Consider the following 22681-nt stretch of genomic DNA (forward strand, 5'->3'; position numbering starts at 1 on the left):
CCCCCTCTCGCTCGGTGCTCAGTCGCTGGTCAGAGCTCAAGCTGTAACACCGGCGATGGAGAGCGATACTGCAGGCGTTACTCTGCTATAGAATCAGGCGCTGCTCTCTCTCTCTCTCTCTCTCTCTCTTAAGATAGACAGAGGAGCACGTGCGAGGGGGCGTCTGAGAGCAGGAGAACACGTACGTGTGCAAGCACCAAAGACTAGTATGCGACGTCCACTGGTTCACGTACTACACGTTTCCGACGACTCGCGATCACACCATTCATTGCATGGATTCCTTCCATTTGAAACTTGAAAGCCTCACCGTATAGCCTGCTTCCTACGTCCCCAGTATAGCAATTTAATGGATGCTTTCTACCGTCTTTATTTTTTTTGTAGTTTAGGAAGTTTTTAATAAGGAGAATTACAATTATATATATTTATTAATTATACTTGTCATTTACCTGATGCTAGATGATCATGTCATTTTATGTCGAGAGATCATGAGACTTTTCAGCCAAATGATGTCATTTCATCTTTGAGAGAGACTTTTTAGTCAATTAAGTTCCTATATTAAATCCTAGTAGCGTTTAAATCAGTTCCATTTGGATCCTTAAGGGTAAAATCGAATCGAGTTGATTTTTTATTTGATTCAATTAAAGTAAAATAGGTTTGAACCGAAACAAATTAATCTAGTCTAGTTCCATTAATCGGATTATAAGTTTAGATAATTTAAAATATCAATAAAATGGTTCGATTCAGAATTGATTCAATTCAACTGAATTGAATCAAAACTTTTGTCCAATTGGTATGATATAATAAAATTTATGAAATTGGGATCGCATCATTTGTAAAATCATGACTTTGAAATTAGGTAATATGGCCTAATTTTAGTGTTTTTAGATTTTTAGGACCTTTAGATTGATTTGATTAATCGACTTGAATCGATTAGGAACTTAAGGGATAATGAACTCAATATAGTATTTTATAAATTAGAATCGATTTGGTGACTAATCAAATCGAGAAAGAGTAGTTATGTATCAAAATTATTTATAATATTTAAAATTAAACTATTGGTGAACTAGTTCAAATTAGTTCTGCATCAGTTCGATTTGATTTTTTAATTGGATTTGAATACCCTAGTAATATTTATTTTCTTATATTCTTTGGAATAAGTGCCAAGAAAGAAATTAAAAACATAATTTAGCAAGCTAAGTACTATCATAGTACAATTTCTCCATCAAATTGCTTTTTCATTTGACAACAGGACACATACTTTATCAAAGCTAGACATGGTTTACTGTTCTACACCAACTTGTAACAAGGACACATACTTTCTCAAAGCTAGTTAAAGCATATGTGGTACAGCAAATCCAAATATCTTGCAATGTAGTTCATCTTTTATTGATGTTTTTAACTACCAAGATAGTTTGTACTTCTTCCCATGTGGAATTATGATTGGAATATGACTTGTGATTAGAAAAAAAGTAGACATCAAAGCCAATATCTAAATCACTAATGATAGAGGTTTATTAACTGCTATAATAGTTGCATAGTGATTAAATTATTCTACACCACCCAATATCTTATCTTCTCTGTGGGCATCCACACTACTTTGTCAAAACAAATAAGTAATACAGGATCACATGCTAAAATTTGCACCTAATTTGAGTATGTAGTTTGAGCCAAATCATTGGCGTAGTTGAATATTAGCTTTCATTATCGTATGCATCTTAAATAGCAGTCTTGATTGTTTCAATTTGATTGTAAGTTAATCACTTGGTATGACCATTTTGGTGGTAAGACTTTATTATACGTCTAATAATGATCACGGTCATTAATTTATTAAATGACAGATGACGTGAAATGATCCATGTTTGATGACATATATCACTTCTATGAGAATTATAGTGGAACGATTTATGTCACAATGAGAGAGAGAATATTTCATGCTGAGGTTGTAGCTATCTTATGAACTCTTTGGTAGATAAAGCTGTTTGAGACCAATAATTCTCTCAAATGTCTCGAATCTTGAAGATAATTAGTGCCAATCCTTATCGATGTCTTCACTAGCTTATGATGTTATCGCCCATGAAATAATATCAAACAATTAAGGGGAAGGCAGTTCGAGCTATATATCTCTATGAGAACATAGAAGTAGACTTGACATTGTATTTTTTCACATATATTCATATATTATTTGGTCATCGTATTCTTTTGAGCTACTTGGGAGTTCGATATATTAAATTGGAGTGATTCTACTGCTCTATTTTCAATATAATCTAATAAAAACACTATCCTCTTGCTCCATCATCATGTCACCATAATCAAAGCTTTGAGAAATGCATTCTTTTATCTACTTTTATATGTACAATAAAAAAAATCTAAATTATATGAATATTTCAGATTTAAACACAATTATTGACTATGATTAATTTTATGGTTAAATAAATTTGTAGAGTATTATATTCACTATTTAAGTCCTCGAATCATTTAAGTATTTTAATTGACTCGAATTGAAAAGGTAATTTTCAAGTCAGTCTGAGTTGTTGATTTAGATGTTTGTAAAAGAGATGAGTAGAAGTATTCTTAAAGATAATTTATTTCACTACATCAGAATACAGAAACCTATGAGGACGATTTTTTTTAATTTATATTAGACTATAAAAGCTAATTTATTATTGTTCTATTAGTTCTATACAATCTTTTATTTAATATTTTTACTATATTTTGAAAATTGAAATTATTGTTTTATTGACTTTATTATAATAAATTAAATTTAAAGAAGCATATACATTAGTATATAGAAAAATTATATAAGAGTGGCAGATTATACATCTTTAGAGACACCCATATAGACAGACTCATAGCATGTTACGCAATAACATCAAATCATATCATATCATGTCCTATCTATCATTTGCAAATCATGTACGTCATCTTACTCTCATACGATGCTTATAAGATTCCATGTGACTCCATTCTATCGCTTCATGTTATGTATAATCATATATGTCATGCTTATTTCTTATCGTAAACATTACATCTTCTCTCATTAAATCAAGAATTTACCATCTTAAGGTCATATCTCCCATGATTTTAAGACCTCTATATATCCACAAACAAGACCCAAATGTTTTTATTTCTATTTACCTAAACCTACTACTGAATCCGTATGTAGTGCTTGATTGCCTATAAAATAAAATAAAATAAAATAAAATAATCCACTAAGAATTCATCTTGAAAAAGGTCAAACATGAGTTCATAATGCATATATTTGCACATAATCAAGCAAATCTAAATCGTAGCAAGTTAACAAGACATACATGACCAATTGATGCATTGTTGACTAGGGTTCGAGGTGGAGAAAAGACTAAATCAAATTGAAGGATCTAATTTGTTCTGATAGTTCCTACAAGTAGGTTAAACAAATAATAGAAGTAATATATTGGTATAGATGAATATTATCAATCAAATTAGAATGTCGAGCATGATATTGATCCAGTTATGAATCAAATTTTAAGCTATTGCTGATGACAAACATAGTTTGTATGATAGTAGAGTTGTCAAGATATGCATTAACAAGACCAAAGTAGAGAGTTATCTTCAAAATACAATGAACATGATCATGTGGTGAAGAATACCTCAAAGAATAATTGAATGTACTACCCACAATCTGTAACCTCTCCACTTCATTGCGCTTTTGTCCATCCATCCATCCTCTTGTTGTGTATAACATTTAAAGACGGGAAGATGAGTCAGTGTGCAGAGTCTGCAGCTTTTCTTCCTGCATCAGGTGGGGCATTGCTTTTACTTGGCTGTTCATCTGGCCAACTCCTGGACCAGCAGTCGTGACCACTGCAGTAGGCAAGCGTACTGCTGCTCACATAACTTGGTAAGAATGGAGCAAGTTGTACCTTAAACTGGCTATGCCTGGGACCTGCCAGTAACTTTCCTCTAACTCAACCTCTGCATACAATTATGGTGGACAGATATTTCTAGGCCATTTGGGGAGTTGCAGAATAGAAGGATGCTGCGAAATCTTTTTACATAGTGAAGTAATATATTTCTTCTATGAATTTTTAAAAATAATTTGATAAAAGTTTGCATAAGGTGCTTTAGATGTGTTTAGAGAAGATCTACAAATGAGAGAAAAAAAAAGGAATGAACACTAGGTACGTAATATAAATTAAATATATTAAGAAAGATAAAAAAAAGTACATTGTTAAAAGTAATAAAAGTTGATATTGATTAGACCTCAAATTAACTAGTGACGTTGCTGACGACAAAGTTAATGATGAAAAAATATTATTATTATTATTATTAATAGAAAAATAATGATGCAACCAACACACTAGTATATGGTTGACATCCTAAAATTATATGATCGACACTTTAGTATCATCTCATCAATATTTTGACATCTCAATACTTATGATCAAAATAATAATATTATTTTAATATTTGATCAATATTCGACATCACATACCAACAAAATAATATTACTATTATTAGTGATACTCAAGTTGTTATATAATCGACACTTTGGTATCATCTTATCAATATTTTGACATCGCAAGTCCAAGAACCTGATACTATCTTCTTTAACATCATGATATTATGTGATTGATATGGTATCACCCATTGGACGCTAGCATTTATGACTATTATAAATCTTTTAGATTCAATATGACATTATGATCGAAAAAAAATATAATCATCATTGATATTGATATACATCTTTGAGGAAATGATTATGAAACCAAACTATAAAAAGGCATCATAAGTGTGTTATCTATCATTCTAAAATTCTTAGGTTTTAGTATATTCGGTTTTAAAGAACGTGATTTTTTGTCGGTACATCGTAATCGAAACTAACTTAAACATCGAAGGACTTTTGTCAAGTATAACCTCGATATAACTTATAAGATTTGACATCTTAAGATAAAGGAGATTTGATATTTTATCGATACCAGAGATAAATACTGAATATAATCTTAATTTATTTCGAATCATATTTCTAGACCAACAAACTATTCTAACCAATATCTATCATATATCCTTTCAGAAGGATTTAATTTCCATGATGTTATATCAATTATACAACAATTCATATGATGTTTCAACAAACACATTTAGAAGTTTAATTTGTGATAGAAAAAATTATGGAACAATAAGCTAATTGGTTTTTGAATGTGTTTGTGTTGAATGGATAATGTCAAGTTTTAGTATCTAATTAGACTTAAAATTCATATAATAAACCGGGCCGGGCCAGACAGGACAGGGCTGGGCGTATTGTTGTTAGGCCTAAAAGCCCGGCTCAGGGCATGACCTCTTTGATTCCCCCACTCTACTATTGTTAATAGTATCAACGTCAAGCAAAAGCAGCAGTCCGTCTCCAGTTGCCTCTCTCGCGGAGGGTATATAAAGACGAGAAAGGGTGAGAAAGGGAAAAACAGAGAGGGATCTTTGTGACGGCCGCGGCGGCGATGGATCCGGACGCGGTAGCGAAGGCTTTCGTGGAGCACTACTACCGGACGTTCGATGGGAACCGGGCGGCGCTGGGGGGCCTGTACCAGGACGCCTCCATGCTAACCTTCGAAGGCGACAAGATCCAGGGCGCCGCCGCGATCGTCGCCAAGCTCACTTCCCTCCCCTTCCAGCAGTGCGCCCACGCCATCTCCACCGTCGACTGCCAGCCCTCCGGCCCTGCCGGCGGCGTCCTCGTCTTCGTCAGCGGATCCCTACAGCTCGCCGGCGAATCCCACACTCTCAAGTTCAGCCAGGTATTCTACCTTCTCTCTCCATCTATGAGCCCCTTCCGTCACTTAGTCGTTCGATTTGATTAGATCGGCCGGTCTCCATAATTTCTGTATCCATTTAGATCGCTGATGGATCGTGTTTTCCTTTTCTTTTTCCTCGAATTCTTCAGATAGATCTGATGTTCTATTCTTCTTTGGGAATGCTCTGTTTTCATTCTATTGTTCTGGGGTTTATATTATAATGATGGCGAGAATCTGATACACGGTTTCACATTTGATGCGTTTCTTTAGTCTTATTTAATGGTGTTGATCTGACTTGGTATTTTTGGCTCTTCGGGTTGCCAACAGCTTGTTCATAGTTGTGCTTGACGATCTTTTTGGGATTTGCGGTAAAAGGGAGCTACGTCTGCGCTTGTCATTGCATCCTGCAAAGTCGCCTAGTAACGATTTGGACATAGGTGATGTTGCAGGCAAGCGTAATAAAATTGGCCTCTAACCTACAAATTTTCTTCTGCGATTGCAGTGCCCGTAATTTTAGGCAATCAAATTCTGTTCGCATTTGCAAAAGCTCCATTCACAGATAAAATAAGCATGGATGGCAAAACACGCCCACTTTGAATGTTGTATTACATTCACTGGAAATCATAAACCCCTTAGGCTGCACCATACGATGCCAAGGGGAGGATGAGATCCTTGAATTAAAGTGTTCATGAGCATTAAATGATCTTTCTGTTGCCATAAAGATTTACCCTCCGTTGTGAAACTTTTAAAAAATAACTCTCATGCTGCTGTACTTATAACTTTAGTGACATAGGGTCTGTTAATGGCTGCTTGGTGGCCCTACTTTATCAAATGATTTAGCTAGAGTCTAACCTTATTATGTTTAATTCTATCAGATTTTAGATTAGGCTACCATTTATTCCTATTGGGCCTAGGTTTGTTCTATTAAAAAAATGATTTTCTTCTATTACACTAAATGCATACAAGATTTCTTAAACGACTCTAACCTGAAACATAAGACCTATGTCTTCAACAATGCACTAACCACTAGACTGTCTAAAGTAAGACATGTTTGATCTATTTGTTGGTAAAGCATTTTTTGTTGAATCTCGTATTTTGATAATAAAACCAATTGATAAGTGTTTATGATTTAATCTGCGTTTTGAGTGATGTAGGATGCTTCGATCAGGATGAGACAATTAAAGTAGGAAGAATCATGTTGGGCCGGGGGAAACATATCAGAAGATTGAACGTCGAGCCGGTGGATCGGTCGACATATCGACAGAAGGCTTCGAGCCATGGATTCGGGCATCGGGCCAAAAAGAACGAATATTGTGCTAAGGATATTGTTGTTGCGGAGTCAATTGGTCGATTGGGTAATAGGCCGCAAGAGAGGACGATGCGTCGAAGAATCAGACGAAGTGTCGAGGGACCAATGACATGCCGGACAACATGATTAATGCTTAGTATTAATTGTCTAGATTGAAGTATATTTTTTACATTTGCAGGATTAACTACGATAGCAAGGCATAAAGCAAAATGAAGTCCTGGAGTCAAGGACGCGATTTCGTTGCGAGCTCAAGAGTTCGTCGGAAGTTCAGACGTTCGTCGGAAGTTCTGCAGGAACTAACCGAGAAGTCTCGGAGCTTGCCAGAGAAGCTCATCGGAACTCGCCAAGAAAATCGTCGTGAAGTCTAGGAGCTTACCGAGAGTCCACTAGAACATTGCGGAGAGATCGTCGGAAGTTCGTCGGAAGATCGCCGCAAGAAACCAAGACTTACGGACTTGTTTAGCTTAGAATATGTCTTAGGAATCGTAGTTAGCACGTAATTGGGTTTGGATTTGGGCCAACCCAATTAGGGGCCAGTTGAGCCCATGTAAGAACTATGTTGGGCCTAATAAAAAGGCCCAAACAGTATCCCAAGAGGTTACACCGTCGTGGCACAGTCTCCGAGATTGTGTCAAGCGGTGGTACCGTCGGTCTGGGCGGTGCTATCGCCCAAACATAGCCTCCGAGAGGCTACAGGCGGTAGTATCGCCCAGTGCAGTGTCAGTGTCAGACTGACACTGGCGGTGGTACCGCCCAGCGCAGGCGGTGGTACCACCTGTGCCCGGGAAACCCGGGATGAGATGTTTTTAGGCTCCAAGTTTGAATCAACTTGAAGCCTATAAATACACCTCTCATCCCTGGTTAAAATACACAAGTATTGAGAGTAAAAAAGGATAGAAACGCTGCTGCAATCTTGTGTGAGCTCCTCTTAAAGTTTTAAGTGTTAGAATAGTTTGAGAGAGGAGTGAGTGGGGGTGTAAGTGTTATCTCCTAAACCCGGTAAAAGGAGAATCGAGTTGTAAAAGGTGGTTGGTCTTCGCCTATTGAAGGAAGACCGATAGTGGATGCCGATGGCCTCGACGGAAGAGGAATCGGCGAAGTGGATATAGGTCACGATGACCGAACCACTCTAAAATCTGGTTTTGCAAACTGAATTCCTCCTTCACTACGTTTTCGTACAATTTCAAGTTAACATCTTTACGAAACCGGTTTTATTTAAACGAAACGTTTTTGAAGACGTGATTTTACCACTGCACTAATTCACCCCCCTCTTAGTGCCGACCTCGTTCCTAACAATTGGTATCAGAGCCTCATTTTTTATATTTGGTTTAACACCCAAATAGAAATGACTCTTTTCGACTTTCAAGAGGGTCACTCTCTCATTCGTCCTCCATTTTTTAATGGGATTGACTACACATATTGGAAAACTTGAATGAGAGTTTTCTTGCTTTCTTTGGATTTGAACTTATGGAACATTGTCGAATCCGGTTTTAAAATGTTTCTTTTTTAATGAAAGATTGGAATGATTTGGAGAATAAGACTTTTTCTTTAAATGCTAGAGGTATGAATGCTCTATTTTGCGCTTTAGACAAAAACGAGTTTAATCGGGTTTCTTTGTGCGAAACGACTTTCGACATTTAGCATATTCTTGAAACCACTCACGAAGGCACAAGTAGATTAAAATATTCGAAAATTAACTTTTTAATGCATGATTTTGAACTTTTTTGAATGAAGCCAAGTGAAACCATTGTTGATATGTACACCCGTTTTACGGATGTCGTCAATGGTTTAAAAACAATTGGTAGAAGTTTTTCGGATTTTGAACTTGTAAACAAAATTTTACGTTATCTTAATAAGAGTTGGGATCCGAAAGTAACCGTAATACAAGAGGCTAAAAACCTAAACAACCTACCACTTGAAGAACTAATTGGGTCTTTGATGACCTATGAAATGACTAATGTGGCACTTGATGAATATGAGAACTACCTTCTAAAGGACAGGAAGGATTTCAGACTTAGAACACATGAAGACCACTCGAGCATAAGCTCAAGTGATAGTGAACTTGAACTCATTACTATGAAATTTAAAAAGTTCATGAAACAAAAGTTGAAGAACAAAAATAAACTTAAAAAGAACGCAATTGCTTACTATGAACGCAAGAAGAAGGAAGCAATCTTGGACGAAACGAGCTCATTCAAAGAAGAAGGACAAATCAACAAAGGCAAGGTGGCAAACTACGCCTTAACGGCATTCGACAATGAGGTAATCAAAATATGCCCTTTATTTTAAAATTACATGATATTTTTTCATAAGTTATTTTTTTTTTAGTTTAATTGTTTTTCTTGAAAATTGCATGTTTAATAATGTAATGAAAATGCTAAAAAAATTGGGATCATGCTAGTAATTTTGAAAATAATCATGAAAATTGCACGTTTTATGATAAACAAACAAAATGATTTTGAATGTCTTATGAAATCATGCTTGATGTTTTAATGATGTAATAATGTAATAAAATGTTAGATATAAATCTAATGCTTGTACACCTAACAAGATTAGTTTAAGAAGCATTAATGTGTATCTTGATGATTTCATGATTTTGATTGAAGATGATTTATGTTTATTGAAATCATGCTTGATGATTTTATTCTATGCATGAGACTTTGAAGTTATTCATGATAAAATGTTGCTTTTTCGGTTTCAAACAAGATGGATGGTTTTTATACAAAAACTTAAGCATATTGATTTGAAATGATGTTTAATGGTTTTATAATTCGAAATTATGCATAATAGTTTTTGCGATCTTTGGAAAGTTCTTTTTTGGTTTTAAAAATGATGCATGTCTTGATTTGACATAAAAGAAAAGAACATTCATGTATAAAATTAATCAATAAGTTGAAACAAAAAGAGGAAAGCATTTTTCTTGAAAACTCCTCAATCCCTACATTATCGCTTTTTTTTACTAAGAGATCAATAAAATTATTTATGCCATTTTGAATCTCTTGAAAGAAATGTTGAGATTTTGATGATTTTGATGATTTGAATTTGAATGAGTTTTATCAAAATCATGATTTTGGTTTATTGGAATTACTTGAGATTTTTTATATGAATCATAAGATTTCTTTTGCATGAATTGAATTTTTTTTCTCCTACGTTTTCTTTTGCGATTTACTAAAGAGAATATTTTTTTCAAAATTCATGACTTAAAATTTCATTTGAATATCTTTTATTATTTGATCTTCTAAGATTTCTCTTTGAATATTTAAGAGGAGATTTATCAAAATGACTCATGTCTTTTGGTATTCACATGATCTCATCCTTCATGATATGATTTTTTGGCTTTGTAAAATTCCTTGTATTTATGAAGTATATCTCATCACCAAGTTCTTCTTGATATTCTTCATGTGATGATATGAATGCATGCAATACTATGATTTTTTTTATGATGTGAAAGTCAACCATTATCATTTTATGAAATGATACCATATTGCAATTAAGAATGATACTTTATATTTGTCATGATGTGAAGATTGATAAAAAGGGAAAATAATCACAACATTGTATTCTTCCCTTCTATTTGACAATGACATAGGGTGAGCAAATTTTGCTAGCTTGCTAGCTTGCATCTTTCAAGAAGAAGCAAAATGCATGCTCATCTAAAAAAGATGCAAAAATCTTGCCAACTTTCATATGTAAAATTTGCTAGCTCACAAATTATAGGGAGAAAAACTTTTTAGGAAGCAAAGTTGCTAGCTTATTCAAAAATGATGCATGCAATACTTATGATTTTATTATGATGATGTATTTGATGTATTGCATATCATGTATGAGAATCATGATTAAAATTGCATTGACTTGAATTAAATTTAAATTCAAGGTTTATCTCAATTATGATATATTGAAATAAGAATGACACTTTATTTTTGTCATAATTTGAAAATTGATGAATTGCACCATTGTTTTGTTATTCCTCTCTTTTTGCCAATGACAAAGGGGGAGAAAGAATTTATAGCGTGTACATCATGAAAAGAGGCAAACTTGTTAGCTTGTACAACTCAAAAAGATGCAAAAATATTTTAGCTTGCTCATCTCTAAAGAGAAGCAAAGATTGCTAACTTGCATATTTCAAGAAGCAAAAGTTGCCTTCTTGAACATCTCAAAATTGCTAGCTTGCAAGTTTTAAAATACTGTAAAATTATTACTAGCTTGCATAATGATAAAATTGGAAATAATGTTTATTATACAATAATTTGAACTTGTATGTCCAAATATTTGAAAGTGACACTTCTCCTTTTTGTTGATGACATAAGAGAAGAAGTATGATGTTATGCATAAGCTTATGATAACATGTTGCTTGGATTTTTGAATCCAAGAATTTCTATCATATGATATATTGATAGGGGGAGTTTGTTTAAACTTCGGGGGTTAAGATTAACTCCATCATTAATTGGTTGTCATTATAAAATAGGGGGAGATTGTTAAATTTCGTATTTTAATGATGAAACCAATTGATAAGTGTTTATGATTTAATCTGCGTTTTGAGTGATGCAGGATACTTCGATCAGGATGAGACAATTAAAGCAGGAAGAATCATGTTGAGCCGGGGGAAAACATATCAGAAGGGACGTCGAGCCGGTGGATCGATCGACGTATTGATAGAAGGCTTCGAGCCATGGATTCGGGCATTAGGCCAAGAAGAGCGGATATTGTGCTAAGGATATCGGAGTTGCGGAGTCAACTGGTCGATTGGGCAATAGGCCGCAAGAGAGGACGATGCATCGAAGAATCAGACGAAGCGTCGAGGGATCAATGACATGCCAAACAACATGATTAATGCTTAGTATTAATTGTTTAGATCGAAGTATGGTTTTACATGTGCAGGATTAACTATGATAGCAAGACATAAAGCAAAATGAAGTCTCGGAGTCAAGGATGCGATTTCGTTAGGAGTTCAAGAGTTCGTCGGAAGTTCTGCAGGAACCAACCGAGAAGTCTTGGAGCTTGCTAGAGAAGCTCGTCGGAACTCGCCAAGAAGATCGTCATGAAGTCTAGGAGCTTGCCGGGAGTCTATTGGAACATTGCTGAGAGATCGTCGGAAGTTCGCTGGAAGATCACTGGAAGCTTGCCGGAAGAAACCAAGACTTACGGACTTGTTTAGCTTAGAATATGTCTTAGGAATCGTAATTAGCACGTAATTGGGTTTGGATTTGGGTCAACCCGATTAGGGGTCAGTTGGGCCCATGTAAGAACTATGGTGGGCCCAATAAAAAGGCCCAAACAGTGTCTCAAGAGATTACACTGTCGTGGCACAGTCTCCGAGACTGTGTCAGGCGGTGGTACCACCCAGACACAGCCTCCGAGAGGCTATAGCCGGTGGTACCACCCAATGTCAGGCGGTGGTACCACCAGACTGGGCGGTGGTACCGTCCAATGCAGTGTTAGTGTCAGACTGACACTGGCGGTGGTACCGCCTAACGTAGGCCGTGGTACCGCCCGTGCCCAGGAAACCTGGGATGAGATGTTTTTAGGCTTCAAGTTTGAATCAACTTGAAGCCTATAAATACCCCTCTCATCCCTGGTTAAAATACACAAATATTGAGAGTAAAAAAAGGATAGAAACGCTGCTGCAATCTTGTGTGAGCTACTCTCAAAGTTCTAAGTGTTAGAATAGTTTAAGAGAGGAGTGAGTGGGGGTGTAAGGGTTATCTCCTAAATCCGGTAAAAGGAGAATCAAGTTGTAAAAGATGGTTGGTCTTCGCCTATTGAAGAAAGACCGATAGTGGATGCCGATGGCCTCGACGGAAGAGGAATCGGCGAAGTGGATGTAGGTTACGACGACCGAACCACTCTAAAATCTGGTTTGCATTTACTTCTTGCTATTTACCTTATTGCAAACTGAATTCCTCCTTCACTACGTTTCCGTACAATTTCAAGTTAACATCTTTACGAAACCGGTTTTATCGAAACGAAACGTTTTTGAAGATGTGATTTTACCGCTGCACTAATTCACCCCCCACTCTTAGTGCTGACCTCGTTCCTAACATTTTTCACATGATATAGATTTTTTTTCTAGATGTTGATAAAAAATTTACATACAACAGTTTTTGGTCTCCTTAGACTGAGTTTGAAAAAGTCCATTTTGAGTTTTACTACTATACAAACTATTCTTATGAGCTCAAGATACTTTAGATGTCTCAATTTGGGTTGGAGAATTGTACTCTAATATATTTAATATGGGATTCAAGGCTAGAAGAAAGGATCTTCTAAATATACATACATACACACTAATGGTGTAATCGTCGGTGATGCCTCTGTTAGCTCAACTCGGTCTTGAGCAACATGCACAAGAGCCCAAAGATAACTGAGAAGGTATTCAGGCATCCGCCAAGAAGTCGAATTGCAAGAAGACCAAAGTCGAGTGGGGTGTCCCACCTAGTCTCTCTGACTCTCAAGATTGAGGTGGAAAGTGGAGTCATGGATGAATAGTAATTGACCTTGATAATAATAAATTAATGGGCTTTGTAGCAGGCTGAGCCGTAGGAAATATTCTGCAGTATGGGTAGACTATTCCCTTCTGGGTTCATTATTGCTATTGAGTTTGGGTGACTACCATGTCATCTAGGTCCTGTCCTGCCCCCTTTGCTAAGCCGACAGCCATGTGACATATATATATATATATATATGTATATATGTATATGTATATGTATATGTATATGTATATGTATATGTATATGTATATGTATATGTATATGTATATGTATATGTATATGTATATGTATATATATATAGATACATATATATACATATACATACATATACATATATATACATATACATACATATATATATATATATATATATATAATCATCTTCTATATAATTTTGAATGAGAGCCTGATGTTTTCTTATATGTTAGTTGCTTGTTTTACTTCTCAATATTTACTTTGATCATTTGCTCTGCCTCTTTCTCTTTGATTCTTCTATTTAAACCTATCTATCAAGGCGGACCTTGATATGCTATCTTTGAGTCAATGAGGGGTCTCATGCTATTTTGTAGGCTATATGTGAAAGTTTTGGGAAAAATGTGGTTTATTGTACTAGAATTACAAAGAGGTTACTGTGATATGCTAAGTTTGCTCTGATTGTATCTTGCAAGTTATTTTCAAGCTGAAGCTGATGATAGAACATATGACTAGAACTTTGTTGTGCAATCATTAGCAGTCCTTATACCAATAAAAGCTGATCGATAGCACTTTTATGTAGGATTGTTTATAATAAAATATTCATTTCAAGGAACATTATCAGCAAAAGCCTTATATTTTACTACTAATAAGTGTATTTTTTGTTGCATCGTTTTTCTTTCTTCATACCTTGTGATTATATCATTTTGTTCTTTTTTCCGTGGTCCAGTCAACTGTTGGCAGAATCTTCTTCTTGTCAAGTTTTAAATACTGATCTGATTTCGGTTTCAGTAACTTATTGGACCAGCACTAAACCAACTTGTATTGCTTGACATAACTGAAAAACAGATAACAAAAAATGATACCAGTTGACACCAAGCTATATGGACCAATAAATATCAGTTTACATGTTGTGCCATCTGACCAGTATTTGAAACCATGCGTAACAGGAGAGGTGCTTGCTCTGGATTTTCTATGTTCAATGGATTAGAAGAGAGGTGGAAGACTTGAGCAATGCATTAAAAGATGTGAAAAATGTTTTTAACAACATAACTAGATCTTCTCCTTCATGTATTGGTAAAACTTGTATTTCTAGATACTTCTATGAGAAGGCTATTATGGGTGTCTCATAAAAGGATCCAACAACAAAAAGGCCATAAAGTCTCAACTATTTTAAAAGAATAAATATCTAAAAACTGAAAATCTATGGCACTTTAACCAGGTTGTTTTGCTCAGGCAACTAACATCATGTTAAGTGCTTATCCTTCAGAAAATATAGAAGATTTATAATAAATAAGCTTCATAGTTCAGACAGCTGAGTCTCCTCTCCTCTGCTCTCTTTCCATTTCAGGTTTTGTAACACTATATCTTTCATATATTTGATATATAGTTCAGCTGTTAATCCAAAAAGACTTTTTTTTTTTCTGGTAATGGTTTTGTGTCATCTGATTTTGTTTATTTGCATTGGATTATGACAGCAGATGACTTGTATTAGTTCTGTTCCCCAAGTGAGATGATTGGTTTGTGTGTTTTTGCTGTAGATGTTTCATCTGATGCCAACACCTCAAGGAAGCTTCTATGTGCTGAATGACATATTCCGTCTGAACTATGCCTAAAAAATCTTTTAAACTATATCTGGAAGGCACTAGGTGGGTGTAACATACTGTTGCTGTTGTGATGGGTCATGGTTTGGGAGAGGGATTGTTTTCCTCTATTTGCTTGTTTTATTTTCCTTCTGGTTGGGTGGTGGATGGTTGAAAATGTTTTTGAAGCTTTTACAGATGCAGATGGGTGAATCTGTATTTTCTCTATGTATCTGATTGTCCCTCTGTTTGACAAGACAGATTGCATTGCATTTATATGCAAAGATTGGTCCTGAATGTGCTGTTCTTGGTGGCACTTGATCCAGTGTTTTGGTTGCCATTGATGTGTTTATTGAACTGTCAGCACAATATTGTTTTTCTTCTTTCTTGATGCTGGTTCCCAACCTTCTGCTTGAATTTCTACCGGTGACAGTTGTTTGATGAGACAATTGATCGGTAAGAATATAGTTCAAAGTTTTATGAAATCATCTTGCTGATTGTGGTACACCTTGAGACAGATGACATCTAGAAACATTTCTTGGATTAGATTATCACTGGTTATCTGCATGTGCAGTGGAGAGGTATCAAAGAATCTGTCTGCAACTTGTATGCCAAAGGTTGCAAGAACGTCTGTCGGAGGACATTAATCACAGCATGGTCAATTGCCTGTGCTAAAGATGCGTTTGATGATTACTTGTCAGGATCATTTTGGCATGACACGAGGCTCATCTCATCATGGATATATTATCATATATGCTTGATGTCTATATTTTGCTGTTATACTGTGGTTTTATTTGGAAGGACTTTGTATATACTCATCAACCCAATTTGGAGAAGTTGGTGCTGAGGGAAACTACTACTGATTGCAGTATAATGGTGCAGTGGCATTCCCCATTTGTCAGGTGTGTTTAAGCTCGACACATGCTCTGCAGTTAAAAGGGATGCAATGGATTTATAGCGAGGTTGACTCCGTGAACGCCAACCACATTATGACTAATGTTTCTAGTGACTGGTCACATTAAGTCAACCACTGAGTGTTGCACTCGTTAGAAAGAGGATACAATAAGATGGATTAGGCTGTCATAATAATGCAGATGAATCAGTTTCTTCACAAGAATTAGGGAGATCGCGTTATGATAAAACAATGTTCTTTCTAAAACTAGAATTACAAACCAGACTTAAGCTGCTTATGGAAGTGGAGAAAATATGTTAACAAAATAATTCAGCAGCAGGTCGAGAAATGCGATCAACATAAACAAGAAAACAGAAATGCTCAGGAAAAAATCTGAAATATTGCTTCAATTTTCTTCCCTGAAAACGAATCATCTTCTACTGCCGAACTGCCAGCATATGAACACAAGAAGAGTAATAATCGACTGGCAATAAACACTAGATTTAACTTATGTTCACTTCATCTGACTTATTTTTCATAGGACACTGATCACAAGTTTCGGCACAAGACCAACAAAGCAATCAAATCTCTAATTCAATCAAAAGAATATTAGGTTATGTGATCTAATTTAATTAGATAAAATATATTATAAATTTTATTGGATTCTAATTATGATTATCAATCAATAAAAAAAATTAATTATGACATAATTTCTTAGAAGATAAGTGGTGATAGGGGAAATGCTGACATCAATTTTGACCCGACGGTTGGCCTGCTAGCTTACTGCTACTTGGACACTAACATGGGCAGAGAAACCTCTGCATCCTCTTTCCTAACAACAGACAATAGGATAGCAACACTCTACCATACCAAATCATGATTTCGAGGTATAGGTCGATCGTTGGGAGTAGTAACCCCCTGGCAGTAAGGCTTATTTGCTCTTGTCTCGATCGATTTAACATAATCGACCGCCCTCCGCTTGTTCTAGGTGACTGCAGGTGCTGACGAGTGATGTCCCCAAAATTGTGCTTCGCTAATCACGTGTCACAAGGGACCATACCGGCTAGTCGACTGGGTAAATGAGCCCTAGGAGAGCGTATGGGCCTATCCCCATCAGATGTCAGTCTCCCTCCGTTGGTTACCTAGGTATAAAAGCTAGTTCCCAAAGTCAAATGAAGATGAGGACTAGACCTCTATTGTCGGAAACTCCCACATATATTAATTTTACTATTGGAGAGACCGGGTCGGAAACTCCTCCCACATTTGTGCATGATTCCTAATGGAATAAAGGTATATCTCGGCTCATCTCCAAAACTCCAAGGAGTTCAGGACTACCTCATCCCAACTAGGGATCCACCTTGGTAGTAATAGTGCTTTCAGGCAAGGGGGATAGTTACCCTCCTTTCTACAAGTAGACGCCTCCACTTCGGCCTAAACCCTCGAGCACTACTGACGTATGTTCAATGACCCTAAACTCTCCCCTTTGGGGTCAAATGCAAAACACCTGTTCGTTCCTGTTGAGGCCTTCCTAAGCCTTACATATCATGTGTAGACCTTGGTTGGGATGATGCAAGCCATCACCCCCTCCTACCCTAGTTAGCTCAACAAGTAGCCCCACCCCTAACATTGCGGTCAGCAATTCAGCCCTCGCTCGCTCCCGTACCTCTCGAGGCCTCCCAACACACCCACTACCAATTTTGTCATATTGCCCCTAACCGATTGAAACATCACTCAGAGCGCCACTGTTCCCCACAGTGGAATTCAATGCGCCTTTGTGCCATGGGTCAACCCTACTCAAGTCAGAAACCCAATCTACCAACTCAATAGACGATTCACTTAAGGCTCAACTATGACAGGTGAACTAGTGCTTGGACGAGATATAATGAGAGTTCTAGTACTTAAAGGGGGAAGTCGATAATCTCACCTCGTGTAGCTCCCCATTCGTCTAAAGTATTCAGGAGGAACCCTTCTAGCCAACTTTTGCCTCCTCACATTAGAGGCTTTCGATAGTAGCTCCGATCCAGAGGAGCACATCATGGCCTTTCAATCTCAGATGTCATTATATGGTACCTCGGATGCTCTCATGTGCCATGCATTCCTGACTACACCAAGAGGCTCGACCCCGGAATGGTACAACTGCCTGAAGCCCTTCTTGGTGTCCTCCTTTATTGAATATCAGATTTTGATGATGAAACCAATTGATAGTGTTTATCCGATCTGTGTTTTGAGTGACGCAGGAAGCTTGAATCAGGGAGAGACAATTAAAAGCAAGAAGAATCATGTTGGGCTGGAGTTAACCATGTCAAAAGATTGGATGTCAAGCCGAAGGATTGGTCGACGTATCGTCAGAAGACTTCGGGCCATGAGTTCGGGCATCGGGCCAAGAAGAGTAGAAATTGTGCCAAGGAAATCAGAGTTGTGGAGGTCAACTGGCCGATTGGGTAATAGGCTGCAAGAGAGGATGATGCGCCGAAGAATCGGACGAAGCGTCGATGAACCAATGACATGTTGGACAACATGATTCAAGCTTTGTAATAATTATCTAGATCGAAATAGGTTTTATTTGTGCAGGATTAACTATGATAGTAATCAAGGCATAAAGCAAAATGAAGTTCCGGAGTCAAGAACGAGACTTCAATGGGAGTTCGAGAGTTTATCGGAAGTCCGGACATTCGTCGAAAGTTCTGCCAGAATTGACCGAGAAGTCTAGGAGCTTGCCAAAGAAGCTTGTCGGAACTTGCCAAGAAGATCGTCGTGAAGTCCAGGAGCTTGCCGGGAGTCCACTGGAACATTACCGAGAGATCATTGGAAGTTCGTCGGAAGCTCGCTGGAAGAAACTTAGACTAACTAGATCGAATTTGCTTAGTGTATGCTTTAAATTTCGTAGTTAGCACATAATTGGGATTGGAATGGCCAACCCAATTAAGGGCTAGTTGGGCTCATATATGGATTGTGTTTGGCTAAGTGAAATGCCCAAATAGTGACCCAATATGTGGCACCATCGTGGCACAATCTTCAAGACTATGTTAGGCGGTGGTACCGCTAGATTGGGCAGTGGTACTGCTAGATTGGAAAGTGGTGCCACCTAGTGTCACTATAAGTGATGGTACCACTAGTCTGGGCGGTGGTACTACCTAGACACAATCTTCTAGGCGATGATACCGCTAGACTAGGTGGTGGTACCGCCCAGTATCAGTGCTGCAAGCAATGGTACCGCCCAACATAAGCGGTAGTATTGCCAAGACCCGGGAAACCCGAAATGAGATCTTTTTAGGCTCCAAGTTTGAATCCACTTGAGGTCTATAAATACCACTCTCATCCTTGGTTAACATATATAAGAATAAAGTAAAAAAAAGTAGAAAAACTCTATTGTAATCTTATGAGAACTCCTCTAAAAGCTCTAAGTGTTAGTATAGCTTTAGAGAGCAGTGAAGGGGGTGTAAAGGTTATCTCCTAAACCTGTGAAAAGGAGAAGAGGGTTGTAAAAGGATAGTTGATTTTTGCCCGTTGAAAGAAGATCGTTAGTGGATGCTAGTGGCCTTGACGGAAGGGGAATCGGTAGAGTGGATGTAGGTCACGATGACCGAACCACTATAAATCAGTTTGCATCTTTGTTCTGCATTTAATTCTCATATTGCAAACTGATTTACTTACTTTATTGGTTCATGATATTCTTGCAAACATTTGAAAGTTAAGCATCTTTCTGAGATCGATTTTAATCGTACGAAGGCTTTCAAAATCAATGTTTTTACCGCTGCACTAATTTAATCTCCCATCTTAGTGCCGACTCGTTCCTAACATCCTTCACCCAGCTCACAAAGGAATTCAAGCTCCATTTCCTCACCAATGTGTGCACCAAGCCCTCTACAACCATGCTACATGTGTTGAAGCAGGATGAACCCCTCTCCCGTTTCATCACTTGTTTTTTCAATGAGATCTAACAGGTTCAAGACACCCACCCATTACCGGTAATTCAAGCCTTCATGATGGGCTTGTAGCACTAGAAGTTCTTCTAGTCACTAGTTGAGAGGCCGCTCATAACTATCCCCAAAATGCTCCAAAAGGCCAACCAGTACATGGCCATAGAGGCCATGATCTAAGGTTGACACGAGGAGCCCCACAAGAGGCCATGCCAAGAGCTACCTCGAATGTCGACCTCGGGTTCCCCAAGGTCGGCTACCTAATGGAATAAAGGTATATCTCGGCTCATCTCCAAAACTCCAAGGAGTTCAGGACTACCTCATCCCAACTAGGGATCCACCTTGGTAGTAATAGTGCTTTCAGGCAAGGGGGATAGTTACCCTCCTTTCTACAAGTAGACGCCTCCACTTCGGCCTAAACCCTCGAGCACTACTGACGTATGTTCAATGACCCTAAACTCTCCCCTTTGGGGTCAAATGCAAAACACCTGTTCGTTCCTGTTGAGGCCTTCCTAAGCCTTACATATCATGTGTAGACCTTGGTTGGGATGATGCAAGCCATCACCCCCTCCTACCCTAGTTGGCTCAACAAGTAGCCCCACCCCTAACATTGCGGTCAGCAATTCAGCCCTCGCTCGCTCCCGTACCTCTCGAGGCCTCCCAACACACCCACTACCAATTTTGTCATATTGCCCCTAACCGATTGAAACATCACTCAGAGCGCCACTGTTCCCCACAGTGGAATTCAATGCGCCTTTGTGCCATGGGTCAACCCTACTCAAGTCAGAAACCCAATCTACCAACTCAATAGACGATTCACTTAAGGCTCAACTATGACAGGTGAACTAGTGCTTGGACGAGATATAATGAGAGTTCTAGTACTTAAAGGGGGAAGTCGATAATCTCACCTCGTGTAGCTCCCCATTCGTCTAAAGTATTCAGGAGGAACCCTTCTAGCCAACTTTTGCCTCCTCACATTAGAGGCTTTCGATAGTAGCTCCGATCCAGAGGAGCACATCATGGCCTTTCAATCTCAGATGTCATTATATGGTACCTCGGATGCTCTCATGTGCCATGCATTCCTGACTACACCAAGAGGCTCGACCCCGGAATGGTACAACTGCCTGAAGCCCTTCTTGGTGTCCTCCTTTATTGAATATCAGATTTTGATGATGAAACCAATTGATAGTGTTTATCCGATCTGTGTTTTGAGTGACGCAGGAAGCTTGAATCAGGGAGAGACAATTAAAAGCAAGAAGAATCATGTTGGGCTGGAGTTAACCATGTCAAAAGATTGGATGTCAAGCCGAAGGATTGGTCGACGTATCGTCAGAAGACTTCGGGCCATGAGTTCGGGCATCGGGCCAAGAAGAGTAGAAATTGTGCCAAGGAAATCAGAGTTGTGGAGGTCAACTGGCCGATTGGGTAATAGGCTGCAAGAGAGGATGATGCGCCGAAGAATCGGACGAAGCGTCGATGAACCAATGACATGTTGGACAACATGATTCAAGCTTTGTAATAATTATCTAGATCGAAATAGGTTTTATTTGTGCAGGATTAACTATGATAGTAATCAAGGCATAAAGCAAAATGAAGTTCCGGAGTCAAGAACGAGACTTCAATGGGAGTTCGAGAGTTTATCGGAAGTCCGGACATTCGTCGAAAGTTCTGCCAGAATTGACCGAGAAGTCTAGGAGCTTGCCAAAGAAGCTTGTCGGAACTTGCCAAGAAGATCGTCGTGAAGTCCAGGAGCTTGCCGGGAGTCCACTGGAACATTACCGAGAGATCATTGGAAGTTCGTCGGAAGCTCGCTGGAAGAAACTTAGACTAACTAGATCGAATTTGCTTAGTGTATGCTTTAAATTTCGTAGTTAGCACATAATTGGGATTGGAATGGCCAACCCAATTAAGGGCTAGTTGGGCTCATATATGGATTGTGTTTGGCTAAGTGAAATGCCCAAATAGTGACCCAATATGTGGCACCATCGTGGCACAATCTTCAAGACTATGTTAGGCGGTGGTACCGCTAGATTGGGCAGTGGTACTGCTAGATTGGAAAGTGGTGCCACCTAGTGTCACTATAAGTGATGGTACCACTAGTCTGGGCGGTGGTACTACCTAGACACAATCTTCTAGGCGATGATACCGCTAGACTAGGTGGTGGTACCGCCCAGTATCAGTGCTGCAAGCAATGGTACCGCCCAACATAAGCGGTAGTATTGCCAAGACCCGGGAAACCCGAGATGAGATCTTTTTAGGCTCCAAGTTTGAATCCACTTGAGGTCTATAAATACCACTCTCATCCTTGGTTAACATATATAAGAATAAAGTAAAAAAAAGTAGAAAAACTCTATTGTAATCTTATGAGAACTCCTCTAAAAGCTCTAAGTGTTAGTATAGCTTTAGAGAGCAGTGAATGGGGTGTAAAGGTTATCTCCTAAACCTGTGAAAAGGAGAAGAGGGTTGTAAAAGGATAGTTGATTTTTGCCCGTTGAAAGAAGATCGTTAGTGGATGCTAGTGGCCTTGACGGAAGG

General features: G+C 38.0%; 1 protein-coding gene across 1 annotated transcript; it reads left to right on the forward strand.

The window, feature by feature from the left end:
* Positions 1–5378: 5378 nt before the first annotated feature.
* On the forward strand, positions 5379–15659 carry LOC135641813 (nuclear transport factor 2B-like). Its single transcript, XM_065157557.1, has 2 exons — positions 5379–5768; positions 15293–15659. The coding sequence occupies exons 1-2, from the start codon at positions 5472–5474 to the stop codon at positions 15365–15367; spliced, it is 372 nt and encodes a 123-aa protein (XP_065013629.1). The 5' UTR covers positions 5379–5471; the 3' UTR covers positions 15368–15659.
* Positions 15660–22681: the final 7022 nt, after the last annotated feature.

The sequence above is a fragment of the Musa acuminata genome, chromosome BXJ3-6 (assembly GCF_036884655.1).
Source record: "Musa acuminata AAA Group cultivar baxijiao chromosome BXJ3-6, Cavendish_Baxijiao_AAA, whole genome shotgun sequence".
Taxonomy (NCBI): domain Eukaryota; kingdom Viridiplantae; phylum Streptophyta; class Magnoliopsida; order Zingiberales; family Musaceae; genus Musa; species Musa acuminata.